General features: G+C 43.0%; 1 protein-coding gene across 6 annotated transcripts in view; it reads right to left on the bottom strand.

Moving 5' to 3' along the window:
- Positions 1–12958, bottom strand: part of ANAPC4 (anaphase promoting complex subunit 4) — a 98476-nt gene that overhangs the window by 27763 nt on the left and 57755 nt on the right. For all 6 annotated transcript variants that reach the window (XM_033948191.1, XM_033948199.1, XM_033948182.1 and 3 more), the window contains 3 exons: positions 12082–12138; positions 5003–5059; positions 3071–3164 (listed from right to left, as the gene is read on the bottom strand). In XM_033948191.1, the coding sequence (XP_033804082.1) occupies positions 3071–3164; positions 5003–5059; positions 12082–12138 (208 nt within the window). The remainder of the gene's footprint in view (positions 1–3070; positions 3165–5002; positions 5060–12081; positions 12139–12958) is intronic.

Here is a 12958-nt window from a genome sequence, read left to right as displayed (position 1 = left end):
GAGACAGAAAGAAAGGGGGGAAGGGAAACATAAAAAAGATGAACAAAAAGAAACAAGGGGGCAGGGAGAAAGAAAGAAAGAAAGGGGAGGGGGCAGGGAGAGAGGAAGAAAAAGTTGTGGGAGGGAATGAGGTCTAGAGGAGAGGAAGCATACAGGAGGCTGAAAGAAGGGAAGAAATATTGGATGCACAGTCAGAAGAATAAAGTGCAACCAGAGACTCATGAAATCACCAGACAACAAAGGTAGGAAAAATGATTTTATTTTCAATTTAGTGATCAAAATGTGTCCGTTTTGAGAATTTATATCTGTTGTCTATATTTTGCAATATGGCCCCCTTTTACTAAACCACAATAGCGATTTATAGCGCAGGGAGCCTATGAGAATCGAGAGCAGCGCAGGGCATTCAGCGCAGCTCCCTGTGCTAAAAACCACTAATGCGGTTTAGTAAAAAGGGAGGAGGTATATTTGTCTATTTTTTGCATAGTTGTTACTGAAGTGACTTCTTTGAAAACCCACGGAATATAAATGATAATTAACATTTTCTCTGTGTACAGTGTGCTTTGTGATTTTTAAAATTTTATTGTTGGTAGATCATTTTGACTTGGTCATTTTATTTATTTATTTTTTTAATTTCTTTATTCATTTTTTAATCTTACATCAAGTATACAAATAATAAAACATTTGAAATTAAATACATCACTTGAAATTATTTCTAGTATAACATCAAATACATAAATTTATTCCCTTCCCACCCACCCTTTCCATTCATATTTAATCCAAAATATACAAATATAAATATTCTTTCCTATTGATTAAACCTCTAGTAAAATGTAGACTACCCCTCTCCCCCCAATTTCAAATATACTTTCAATAGAAAATGGTATCTATTCATTGCAGTAGGTTGTCAATGGCCCCCAAATCTTTTTAAATTTTTTATAATTCCATTTTTGTATAGCAATTATGCTTTCCATTCTATAAATGTTACACAACGAGTTCCACCAGAAGGTATAATTTAATCTACTACAGTTTTTCCAATTACTTGTGATATGTTAAATGGCGACTCCTGTCATAATCAATAAAAGTTCATTTTAAAAGTAGCTCACAAGCCCAAAAAGTGTGGGCACTCCTGCCCTACACATTCACTCTGTTACTTTCTCTCTCCCTTCTCATTCACTCTTCCCATCTTTCCACCAGTCCCCTCCCTGTGATCTTCTCATTCATTCTTCCAATCACGTCTCTGCTTAGCCATTCCCTCCCAAACCTAATGAGTTACCTACTCTCCTCCACACTGGATGAATTGAAGACAGCTGGCAACCATAGGGAGAGGATGTGGAGCGAGAACTGAGATGGGAATAGGGGGAAAGAAAATGGCAGCAGGAGGATGGGAATAATATGAATGGAGAAAGGACACAGAGAGAAGAGCTGAGGGACAGAGAAAGAATCCAGGATGAATATCCTGTAAAATAATCACAAATGTCTGTTATCCATAAATATCTGTATAGTGAGCATCAAACTCAACTGCTTGTGAATTGTGTTGATCCTTATGGTCCAGTCAAAAGGACTTGTTAGCAGTACCTCTGGTCTCCTCTGCACATAAAGCTATGACCTAAGCACAAGCAGCGTCTATAGCAGATCCTTATACATGGAATGCCCTGCCTTTTATGGTACAGACTGAAAGGAAAAATTAAATCTTTTTCTGCTAATTTTCCTTCCTTAAGGCCTTCTAAACCTGTCTAGACACATGGGTATATGCTCTCCTGCCAGCTAATGGAGATCGAGAACTACTGACTCAATGATATCATCTTATAGTTATCCTATAAAGCAAGTAGTCTTCAGTGTCCAGAAGATAGTACGTGACAGTCTATGCAGTCTGGGTCTAATCTAGTAGGCCAGGTCCACATTACAGTGTCCTGTATGGTTCAAAGTGTGAGCCTGAGCTGAGTGGAAGCAGAAAGAAGCAACACTGATGCAGTACTGCTCTTTTATTTGGCTGCAGGCCCAATTGGTATAACGTAGGAGGGATAAGAGCAAAATTAGTGAAGAGAAGCTGCTGCCAGGATCACTTGGGACATCAGATATATGAGAAAATGGATCAGAGTTAAGAAGGTGACAGAAAATTGGGGGCACAAGACAGAGAACTGACTAGAGAAGTGTACAGGGAAGGGGAGAGTGCTGATGTAGCACTATTTTTCTCCTTTTTCCACAGTCCTGATTGAGAGGAAGGGTCACGGTAAAAGAAGGATCCAAGAGATGTACACCTGACTCAGCTCGGCCCCTCCACGAATGACCCAGCAATTCTCCAGGGAGGGCTTGAATTTGCCCTTACGGCAACATCGCAGATCAGAGGTATTGCTCAGGTTCCATTTAATATGGGACCCTTTCCTGAAGTTTATAGAAACAGAGAAGTATATCCTCTGCCGATTCCTTATTTTTCCCTTTGTAGTTCATTAGTTTTCTCTCTACTCTTTTTATTTTTAAGTTCTCCTTATTTATCTTAGATTTTTTTTGTCTTTGAGTATCTTTTTAAATACTGTATTAAAACAAAAGACAATAATACTAGGATTAATATTAAGATTGGGAGATGGGATCTATTCAAATGATCTTTTGAAAGCTGATGTACTTTATTCAATTATTTTGGTGGTAAAATCAATACCACCACAGTAGAAATTGAATGTAAAATATTTGATGAATGGACAGAAAAATCTTTCGTTTCTGGGCAGAGGTTTTCGAAAGCTCTGGAATGAAAAGGATCTTTTTACTATCTGCTAACAGAGAAGGTTTAGATTTCCCGGTTTGCAGGATGTATTTTGTTCCATTGAAAACTTTCAATAAATAAACCTAGACAAAAAAAATATATATATATTTGATGAATTGTTTCCTACCATACATGCTTTACCTTAATAAAAATTAAGTACAACAAATGTGTCTGTTCTGTTTAGTAATGATATCAAAGACATTATCTCCTCCTGGGATATACAGCTTACCAGCACACTATTTATTAGATTTGAATATCCACCATTTCAAGTTACAAGCACAAAACAGGGTAATATTTAAAAAAAAAAAACATTACCTTTCAGATGTGTACTGTTCTGAAGAAAGTTAAACCACTGATTTCCTTCTGTGTTAGGTGGTGACATAAGGTAATCATCTTCATCTTTTAAGTACTAGAGAGTATGAATCATTCATTAAACACAGCTAAAATGTATTCATGAAAACACAACTCATATTTTTTCTAATTAGCACAGCTTTTATACTAATGTTTGTCCATCATGTTCAAGTTACCAATTATTGATTTTATTGTTTAGACATCCATATTCCCATTTATAATATCAGCAGAGAACTATTGAGGTAATTGAAGTTTCAGTTAGAATAAATCACGCCAGGCGCCCCCTACCCCTTCCCTCCCCAATAAAGGCAGGAGGGATGCCCACTCCCTTGTGCCACTGGATAATCTTCTGAACCTCCCTTCCACCCCCAGAACCTTTGTCTGAAGACAGCAGGAGGGAGGCTCCTTCCCTACAGCTCCCAGGCTCGCCGATCCAAAATGGCAGGCCTTCCTCTCCTTCGTACATCATGTCATGCATGGAAAGGGGCCTAAGGCCCTGATTGGCTTGACTGTTCAAGTATTTCTACATTTTTACTTCACTGATCTCATATGATCACAAACTGGAAATATTAAGATATTATATGAAATGGGGTTGTTTAGGGGCCCTTTTATTAAAGCTTGGTGTGCACAAAGGCCCGGATTCTGTATAGGACGCCTGTTCCGGGCGTCCTATTCAGAATCGGGCTTACACCCACTCAAATTAAACCCGATTCTGTAACCGACATCCATGTTGCAGACGCCAGTTACAGAATCGGGTTTGTTTAGACGTGGCCACTTTACTTAATCGCGGCAAGGGATCTCCCTGTCGCAATTTATATAGCGGCCGTGGCTACGGCCGCCAGTCTCCCCTCTCCCCCCCTCCTGACGATTGTGGCAGGAAGGTGCTCAACTCTTCCTACTGGCAGACCACCCACCCCACCCCCGACAATCAGGCAGGAGGGTGCCCAACCCCTCCTGCCTACAGAACTCACGATTGCCGGCAGGAAGGTGCTCAACCCTTCTGGCTGGTAGGCCCCACCCCCCCAAAGATCACCTGGAGGAGGGTACCCAACCCCTCCTGCTGGACCCCCCAATGACCCCTCCCATCAAAATGCTCCAACCCCGCCTCACTTGACCCCCAATGAAAACCCCCCGGAACCTCCTCCTTGGGCTTACCTGAAAGTTGGCCGGACGGATCCTCGTACCGTCTGGCCAGCAGGCCTGCCTCAGTCCAAATGAGGCGGGCCTGCCCCGCCCCTCCCCTGCCCAACCCACAGGATCCTAGGCGCCTAAGGCCCCTCCTATGGTGGGAGGGGCCTAGGTTCAATATCTACTGGCAGGCCAGATTTTCAGGATATCCACAATGAATATGCATGAGAGAGATTTTGTCTGCACTGCCTTCTTGGTATGCAAATCTCTCTCATGCATGTTCATTGTGGATATCCTGAAAACCTGGCCTGCCAGTAGATCTCGAGGACCGGACTTGGGCAGCTCTGGCCTAAGGCTACCACCTAGTCTTAGGCATGCTTAGACAGGCTTGCGGGCCTCCCTACGCTCCCGGAGGCGCCTTCAATATAGGTGATCTGCCAGGGGAGCATTTTTTTTTTTTTGAAAACGTGCCTTCCGATTGGCTGATTAGACAGCTGTAGGACGCCTACAGCTGCCTACAATTGGGACGCACTTTGCAGAATCGGGGCCAAAATGCCCATAGGTATAAAATGGGCCTCTTAGCATTTAGTACATACTAATTTCGTTAGTGTACACTAAGCTTTAGCAAAAAGGTCCCCTAGTGATTCATGGAGATCTGAAAGTGGCCACAATATATAGTAAGATCACATTAAGAAAATCAGGAGAGGCAGACTGAAGAACACATTTCAATGACAATAAATGAGGAATATAGAAAACTAGAAATCTTACCTGTCCAACTCTTTCTACATTAAAATACTTTCCTTTCTGACTGTAGAGGTCTGGGGCCTGGAATAAACACAATGTGCTGCTATGGTTAATTATTTACTATAAGATTAAAATTGACCTATATTAAAATGCATGAAATATTTTGAAAATAAGGTTTTGCTTCTGTGATCTTCAGGGTACTTAAATGTTCTACCAGAGTGTTGCCTGAGCATTTTAGGTAACCCTTTTCAGCCTCAGACCTGGAGATGTACATCTTCCAAAGCGTGACAGTGGGTAGCTGGTTGGGGCTGCTACTGTAGCTGTCTTCTTTGCCTCTGTTCCTCCCTCTGACCATACCCAACTAGCCCTGCTGCAAAACACTGTGTCCTGAGCCCAGGGGCAAGACCTAAAACCTTCTTTTTAAAGTTTACATTCTAGCTACAAAATCCTAAAAGATATTATAATTCTAGCTCTTACAAAGAAAGATTAGGTTCTTACCTCAATAATCTTCTTTCTTGTGGATGTGTCTATTAGTCCTGAACGCAGTGGCATAGTACAGGTGAGCAATGCCCCTCCCCTGCCCTCTTCCCGCTCCCCCTGCTGCGTGCGTGCTCCCTTCCATGTACCTTTTTAACTTCTCCAGCGTGAGCAGCATGCCCACGTCTGTGTTGGCTCACCCTTTGACATCACTTCCTAGGTGCGGGTCCTGGAAGTGAAGTCAGAGTGTTGATGTTGACGTGGGCAACAACCTTGCACCGGGGAAGTTAAAAAAGGTATGTGGGAAGGCAAGGGGCACGCGGCAAAGAGAGGAACGGGGGGGGGGGGGGGGGGGGAGAGGGGCAGAGAGGAGGAGGGATGCAGCTCCCTTAGCAAGATGGTGCCCAGGGCGATCCGCCCCACCCCCTTTACTTTGCCACTGCCTGAATACTAGAGTTATCTATCTAAACCCACAAGTTACTTGTAGAATGATGCCTGCCATCTTTCAACTCCACCTCCTTCACAGATAGCTGCTCCTGCCCCCCAGTTTGTAGAAAAGCAGTCAAGTATCACTGTAATGAGAGACATGAATCGGAAGTAGGGAAATGGGGAAAACTCCCTAAAACTACACTTCTATTCTGCTCTGTAACAAATATACCAATAAACAGTATTAAAACTGTGTGCAATCAGCACTAACATTTATGGAGCTCATAGCTACTCGCATGTCCTGCTATCAGGCAGAAACTCAGACCTGATTTTCCTTTCTATTTTACTTATTTATCTCTGCTTAGCTGAGAGACAGAGAATTCTCCAAATCCAGACACAGACTGGTATTAAGATGGAAGGCAGGCGAAGCCCTCTTACAGGGTGGGGCTTCAGGACTACTAGACACATCTACAAGAAAGAAGATTATTGAGGTAAGAACCTAATCTATCTTTCTAGTGCAATATGTCTAGTAGTCCTGAATGGTATAAATATGCCAAAGCAGTCACCTAAGTCTAGGGTGGGGACTACTGAGCCTTCCAAATCCACTCTATAGAACTTGGTACAGGTATGTATTTATTTAAAAAACTTATATCCTGCTTATACCTAATCAGATTACAAAAACCCCAAACATAATTATAAGGTAAAAATACAACCCCTCCCCAGTATAAAACAAAACAATTTACAAATAACAGATTCATTATTCACTTCATTCCTTCAATCACTGCTTCTTAACCATTTAAAAAGCTTCTATAAAAATAGATGTTTTTAGTATTTTTTTTAAACTCTGAATGTTATTATTCATTCTCAATTGTCCAACCAGATTATTCCAAAGCTCCACCTCTATCACCGAAATAGCCTTAGCTCTGGTACTATCAACTCTAAAAATCTCCTCAGGAGAGACTGCCCAAGCTTCTGCCCATGAGGTAGCCATCCCTCTGGTGGAGTGTGTTTTCAATGTGATGAGTGGCTGCTTACTACAGCTCACATATGCAGAGGAAAGTGCCATTTTAATCCATCTGGAGATTGAGGCCTTAGATGTAGACCTCCCTTTCTAAGCCTGACTGGTCAGAACAAAAAGGTGATCAGAAACCCGAAACTCATTAGTAACTTCAAAGTAACAAAAAAGCACTCTCTTGACATCTAGCAAATGCAATATTTTGTACTTTTCTTTTTTAACCCATAGGCCAAAAGGCAGGCAAAGGGACTTCCTGATTGACATGAAAGGCATAGAAACATGATGGCAGATAAAGGCCAAATGGCCCATCCAGTCTGCCCATCCACAATAACTATTGTCTCTTCCTCTCTCTAAGAGTTCCCATGTGCCTATCCCAGGTTTCTTGAATTCAGACACAGCAAGAAAGATGGTACTATGCATAAGGAAAGCCTTGCTTCTGTAATCTCTAGAAAGAGCTCCCTGTAAGATAGCATTTGAAACTCAGAGACCCATCTTACCGATGTAATCACTACCAGGAAGTTTCAAGTTTATTTAAAATTTCTTATACCGCCTAATCAAATCTTCTAGGCAATGTACAAAAATGTTAAAACCATCTACTAACTAAAATTCTGTCTTAACCGTAAAATCTAGAAGGGCTCAAACGGTGCCCTACTGAGACTTTGCAAGATGGTATTAAGATTCCAGGATGGGAATGGTAGATGCACCGGAGGGTGCACCTGAGAGCCCCTTTAAGGAATCTGGCAACATTTGGATGAGAGACCAGAGACACTTCTTCCCCCTGAGCTTGGAAACATGAAAGGCCTGCTATTTTCACTTTCAGCGATCCGACTGACAGACCTTCCCTCAAGTCCCACTTGCAAAAATTCCAGGATTACCAAAATCGGGGCTTCTAAGTGCTTTGCATTGATCATAGCACATCAGTGCTGGAAAGTCTTCCAGGACTTAGCATAGGCCGCCATCCTCGAGGGCTTTTCGGCTCTAAGTAGAGTGAAATGACCACCTCCGAGTACCTCTTCCTTACTAGGGCAGTCCACTCAAGAGCCATGCTGTAAGCCCAATGCGTTCTGGATTCTTGATGGGGACCAGACCCCGAGTCAAGACGATTTCCCTGAGCTGTCAATCTGAGGCCTTCATCTCTCTGTAGATGAACTAAGCCTGCATGCCACGGTCTGCAGGGCCAATCACGTGATACTAGGACTACCAACCCTATTAATGACTCAACCTATTAATGACCAAGGGGGAAACACATTAAAGAGCCCCTTCTCTGGCCATGGATGGGCTAATGCATCCAATCCTAAGCTTTTGGGCTCGTGTCTTCAGCTGAAAAGCAATCTACCTTTGTGTTTACTGCTGAGGCCATCGGGTCCATAAATGGGCACTCCCACCGCCGACAATGGCATCGAACGCTTGTGGGAACAGCGACCATTCCCCCGGTTGAGAGTCTACTGACTGAGATAGCCTGAACATTCTCAACTCCTGCAACATGTGCAGCTGAGAGAGCCTGTAGATAAGTTTACGCCCATCTAAAGAGGAGCTGGGCTTCTAGGCATAACAGGGTTCTGGTGCCTCCTGTTGTTGATTGTCACTTTGTCCAAGAAGACCCTGACTGCCTTGCCTTCCAGGGGCTTCTCCAGGGTCTGTAGCTTCAGCTGAATGCTCTGAGTTCCAAGCGATTTATATATCACTTTTGCTTAACCAGGGACCAATGACCCTGAACTGGGTGTCCTTTGCAATGACCCCCCTCCCCCCCACAAACCATAAAGGCTGGCATTGGTCATCAGTATCTTCTAGGAGGAAATGAGTTGTGGCATACCCTTTGAGAGGGGAGCTATCTCAAGCCGCCACCACAAGCTGTTCCTCGCTTCCGGTGTCCTTAGAAGCAGCTGATGAAGTGAGCTAATCTGAGGAGACCAGTGAGATAGAAGAGAAGGGTCTTCTCTATCATTACTATTGTGTTTTCTGCTGTGATGAAGATTGTATTGTTTTACATTGTTCACAGCCGCTTTGTATGCCCTGTGTTACTCTGGTTGACCTCAATAAACACGATTAAAAAAAAAAAGAGAGTCTTGAAGAGGTCTTATGCATGCCCGCGCACAAGGAACCTCCTCTGTGGCTGCCACCATCAACTCCAGGATCTATAGATAGTGCCAAGCCATAGAAACTGGCCTCAGTAGCAAGTTCGATATCTGCTTCTGGAGCTTCTGTCTGTTGAAGAAAAACCTGGACTCTGGCTGTGTCAAACAGAACTCTCAAGTACTCCAGGCGCTGAGTTGGCTCTAACCGACTTTTCTTGCAGTTGATGATTCATCTCAAGTCCTGCAGGAGCTGGACCACTCTTGAGACTGCCAATTTGCTTTCCTCCTTAGCCAATCGTCCAAATATGGGTGCACTTGGATCCCTATCTTACGGAGGTGCGATGCTACCACATCCATTAGTTTGGTAAAGATGCCAGGTGTAGTTGATAGGATGAAAGGGAGAGCAGAGAATTGGAAATACTGCTCTAGCACATGGAACTGCAAGTACCTCCTGTGAAAAAAGAACAAAATCAAATGGGTCTGCAGTAAAAAATGGTGAAACCAAGACAAGAAAAGACTGCAGAGCACTATACAAGATGCAGGCAACATTTATTACAATAAACAATTTGCTGCACACAAACAGACCACCTAAGGTAGATAAATGGATCCAACACGGTCCGTGTTTCGATTAACACATCTTCATCAGGGGTACATATAATGGTGGCTAAGAATATATACGCAACAATTTTGCCTGGTCTATGAGCTGCGGTATTTGGTGAGACTTGTTACTGCTGGAGTACCTCCAGCTTCAATTTCACAGTGAATTAGCACCACGGGTCTTCCCCCGGTCCAGGGCCATTACCACTTCTTGACTGCTGGTCTCATGCAGAGAACTAGACTCTGTCAAGGAAACTGCACCCTGGGAAAAAAGGGGCATGGAATCTGATTTTCCATCTTCCCACCTGATGTCAGACTGAATCTCCTGGTCCAGCTCTAGATCCTCGGCAGAATATGATGCATGCTGAGAACTGTTCCCCTGCGCTGTCACCACCATCACGCTTAACACAGATGCTGAGGACCTCTGGAAGTTTAAATAGGCATTTCATATCCAGTTCAAAAATCACTGTGGGTCTCGAGGATTCTGGCAGGGACTCCCTAAAGGTCCTTCTGGGCTCTGTGGCGTTCACGCATCTGCATTTGCCAATTCACCTTTGGATGGCTCAAGAAAAATGCCTCTTTCCATGGGACTGAGCCTCCTGTGGATCCCCAGTCCTAGAGAACTCAGAGGAGGCTGAGCCAAAGGCTCCTGCCCCTCCTTCACATGCCTCGCAGCATGTGAAACACAGATGCTTCTCAGTCAACCATCCAGCACAAACCTGGCATGATAGGCCAAGGGTAGATAGACCAAATGTGTCCATCCCTATTGATTTTAAACAACATTGGAGGGGGTTTGAAGCAAATAGAGGCTTTAGAAAAAAAAAGATTGTTTAAAATCCAAGATGGCCATCACCAATGAATTCAGGCCAAAATTGGCCTGTGGGGGGGGGGCCTCCCCTGAAGTCCAAAAATTACAGGGAGAGAGGTTTTGGAGGAGGGGGACACTAGCTTTGGCCCCAGAATTTTTCAAACTCCCTCCCTCGATATTCCCCATAGGTTATAATAGCTTACTCATTATACCTGGTACCTGCCTGTGTCAGCTCAAAGTGCAGCTGGAACAAATGGAGAAGAACTGCCTCACAGGTTCGCTCTACGAACTTGGTCTTCAGGCTGCCAGTTGGACCGATGTTGGACTGAGCCTGAACCCCAGGAAAATCTCACACCGCAACAGGGGGAGGACCACACAGCAGGCACACTATTAAGCCTGGCCAAACCAGGGTGGAGCCAAATAGCCTGTGCTCAAGTTCTAGATAAATCAGGGATGTGAGCAGCTCCTCAGGGAACAACCCACAAGCTCCAAAAATATTACAGCAGGTTGGTTAGCCAAGTGTCTCTGAAGGTTGATCCTGATAGCAGCAGACTTCCACCGCACGAGTCTGCATATTCTCCCAGGCAGGGGACCCAACAAGGGGGACCCTCAGGACACTGGGCCCCAAACGTAAAGCAGAAAGAACCCCAAATAGTTAAACTGCAGAACAGATCAGAAACACATATGAGCAACTTGCTTGCAGAAGAAAAATTGAGGGGACAGGAGCAGCTATATGGGAAGGAGGAAGAGCTGAAAGATGACTGACTTCATTCTGTAATCAACTTGTGGGTTCAGATAGATAACCCTAACGTTCAGGACTACTAGACACATTGCAATAGAAAAATCATTAAAAATATTTGCGGTAAATATTGAAAGGGGCTTAAACGGGCAGAAGAGGCTTCTACCTGCTTCATCCCTGATGAATGTGCTACGAGTACCCTGGATATTCCAGTGCACTGAACTGCACAATGTTGTTGAATATCTTCTCTGACTACCACAATACTATACTGTACAATTAATGACTGAGTGGTCTGTGGGAAGAATTAGGGAGCTGCTGATAGTTATGCAAGCACTGGCCATTTTAAGAGCTGGTACCCGCAAAAGTAACCTATCTATGCCAAGTTAGCTATGTGGGTGCCATCACTAATGACCAGTACCCACAAAACTTGCAAGTTCACAGCTGACCTAGATATTCAATGCTGGTGCCAGAACACTGCTCTGTTCTGAATCCAGGTTAGATTCAGTCCCTGGAGAACAGCAGCTTTAAAACCACAGACAGCATGGGGTTCCAGAAGAACAGAATAATAATAATAATAACTTTATTTTTATGTACCGCCATACCACAAACAGTTCTAAGCGGTTTACAAGGGAAGAGACTGTATACAGACAGCGACATTACAGAGAACGTTCGAAATTACATTGCATGTTAAGTTTAGTCAAGTTTATCTGGAAGTGTTTTGGAAGTACATCAGGTTGAAGTGGGGTCAGAGAAATTTGTCAAAGAGATAAGTTTTTATTGATTTCCTAAACGTTTGGTACGAAAGTGCATTTGAGATGAAGTTGGTTAAACATTTGTTCCATTTGCCTGCTTGGAATGATAGTGTTCTATCGAGGTATCTCTTGTAGGTGCAACCCTATAGGGATGGAAAAGCGAACAAGTAGATGCTGCGTGTATTAGTTGTGCCTGGGCTCTTAGATATCTTACCTCATTAAAATGTTCACTGAGAAAATCTGCAACAAATGTGATGTCTTTCTGTGTCATCTGCATAAGAATCAAACAAAGCACACAAACTTGACAACTTAGCCTTCTGGAACTGAAATGTAAAAACTTCAAATATTTAAGATAATCTATCTTGTCAGGCAGAAAAGAAATCTAAAAAAATACAACTGCCACATCCAGCATTTACAATATATGAATAATTTATATTTATGTCTACTACCATATTTGCTATATTGTAATTTAACCATATCAAGCCGGTTCACAATCAAACAAATTAGACAAGAGAATGAGGAATGTAGAATAAAAGAGGGATTAAAAAAAGAAGTCTCAGTTTGAACTGTCCCTGGTGAACAGCTTACCGTATATACTTGAATATAAACTGATCCAAATATAAATTCAGGTGACCTTTTCCCCCCAGAAAGGAGGAAAAAAGGTTGACATGAATATAAACTGAGATTAGAAATTTGGATGATCCTGGTGAGCCAGTCCACAAAAACTAGACATTTTGCCATAAGTTTTAAACAATTGTTTTAAACTCTAAATATTTTTATTAGCATAAAACCCCACAACATTTGCAATAACAGAAGTTTAAACAATATCTGTTTAGATAAACAATGCCCTCAATAATCTCCCTGTTCTCTACCCCCTACCTCTATCTCTACCTGTAGCAGCTCAAAATTGGAGGGAAGTAGAAAAATGAATATAGGGAGGTTATTAGATGCCTTCTTTCCACCACTGTAATCTAAAGACATAAGAGGTAGTTGGGTTACCCAATTAGGGACTCAGAGAGGGGAGCTGGGTTCTCTTCCCCAGAGGCCATGGGAAGAAAAACAGAAGGGCAAGGAGCGACACTTTTTCCCTG

The sequence above is a fragment of the Geotrypetes seraphini genome, chromosome 1 (genome assembly GCF_902459505.1).
Source record: "Geotrypetes seraphini chromosome 1, aGeoSer1.1, whole genome shotgun sequence".
In the NCBI taxonomy this organism is placed as follows: domain Eukaryota; kingdom Metazoa; phylum Chordata; class Amphibia; order Gymnophiona; family Dermophiidae; genus Geotrypetes; species Geotrypetes seraphini.
This window is presented reverse-complemented; position numbering and strand designations above follow the sequence as displayed.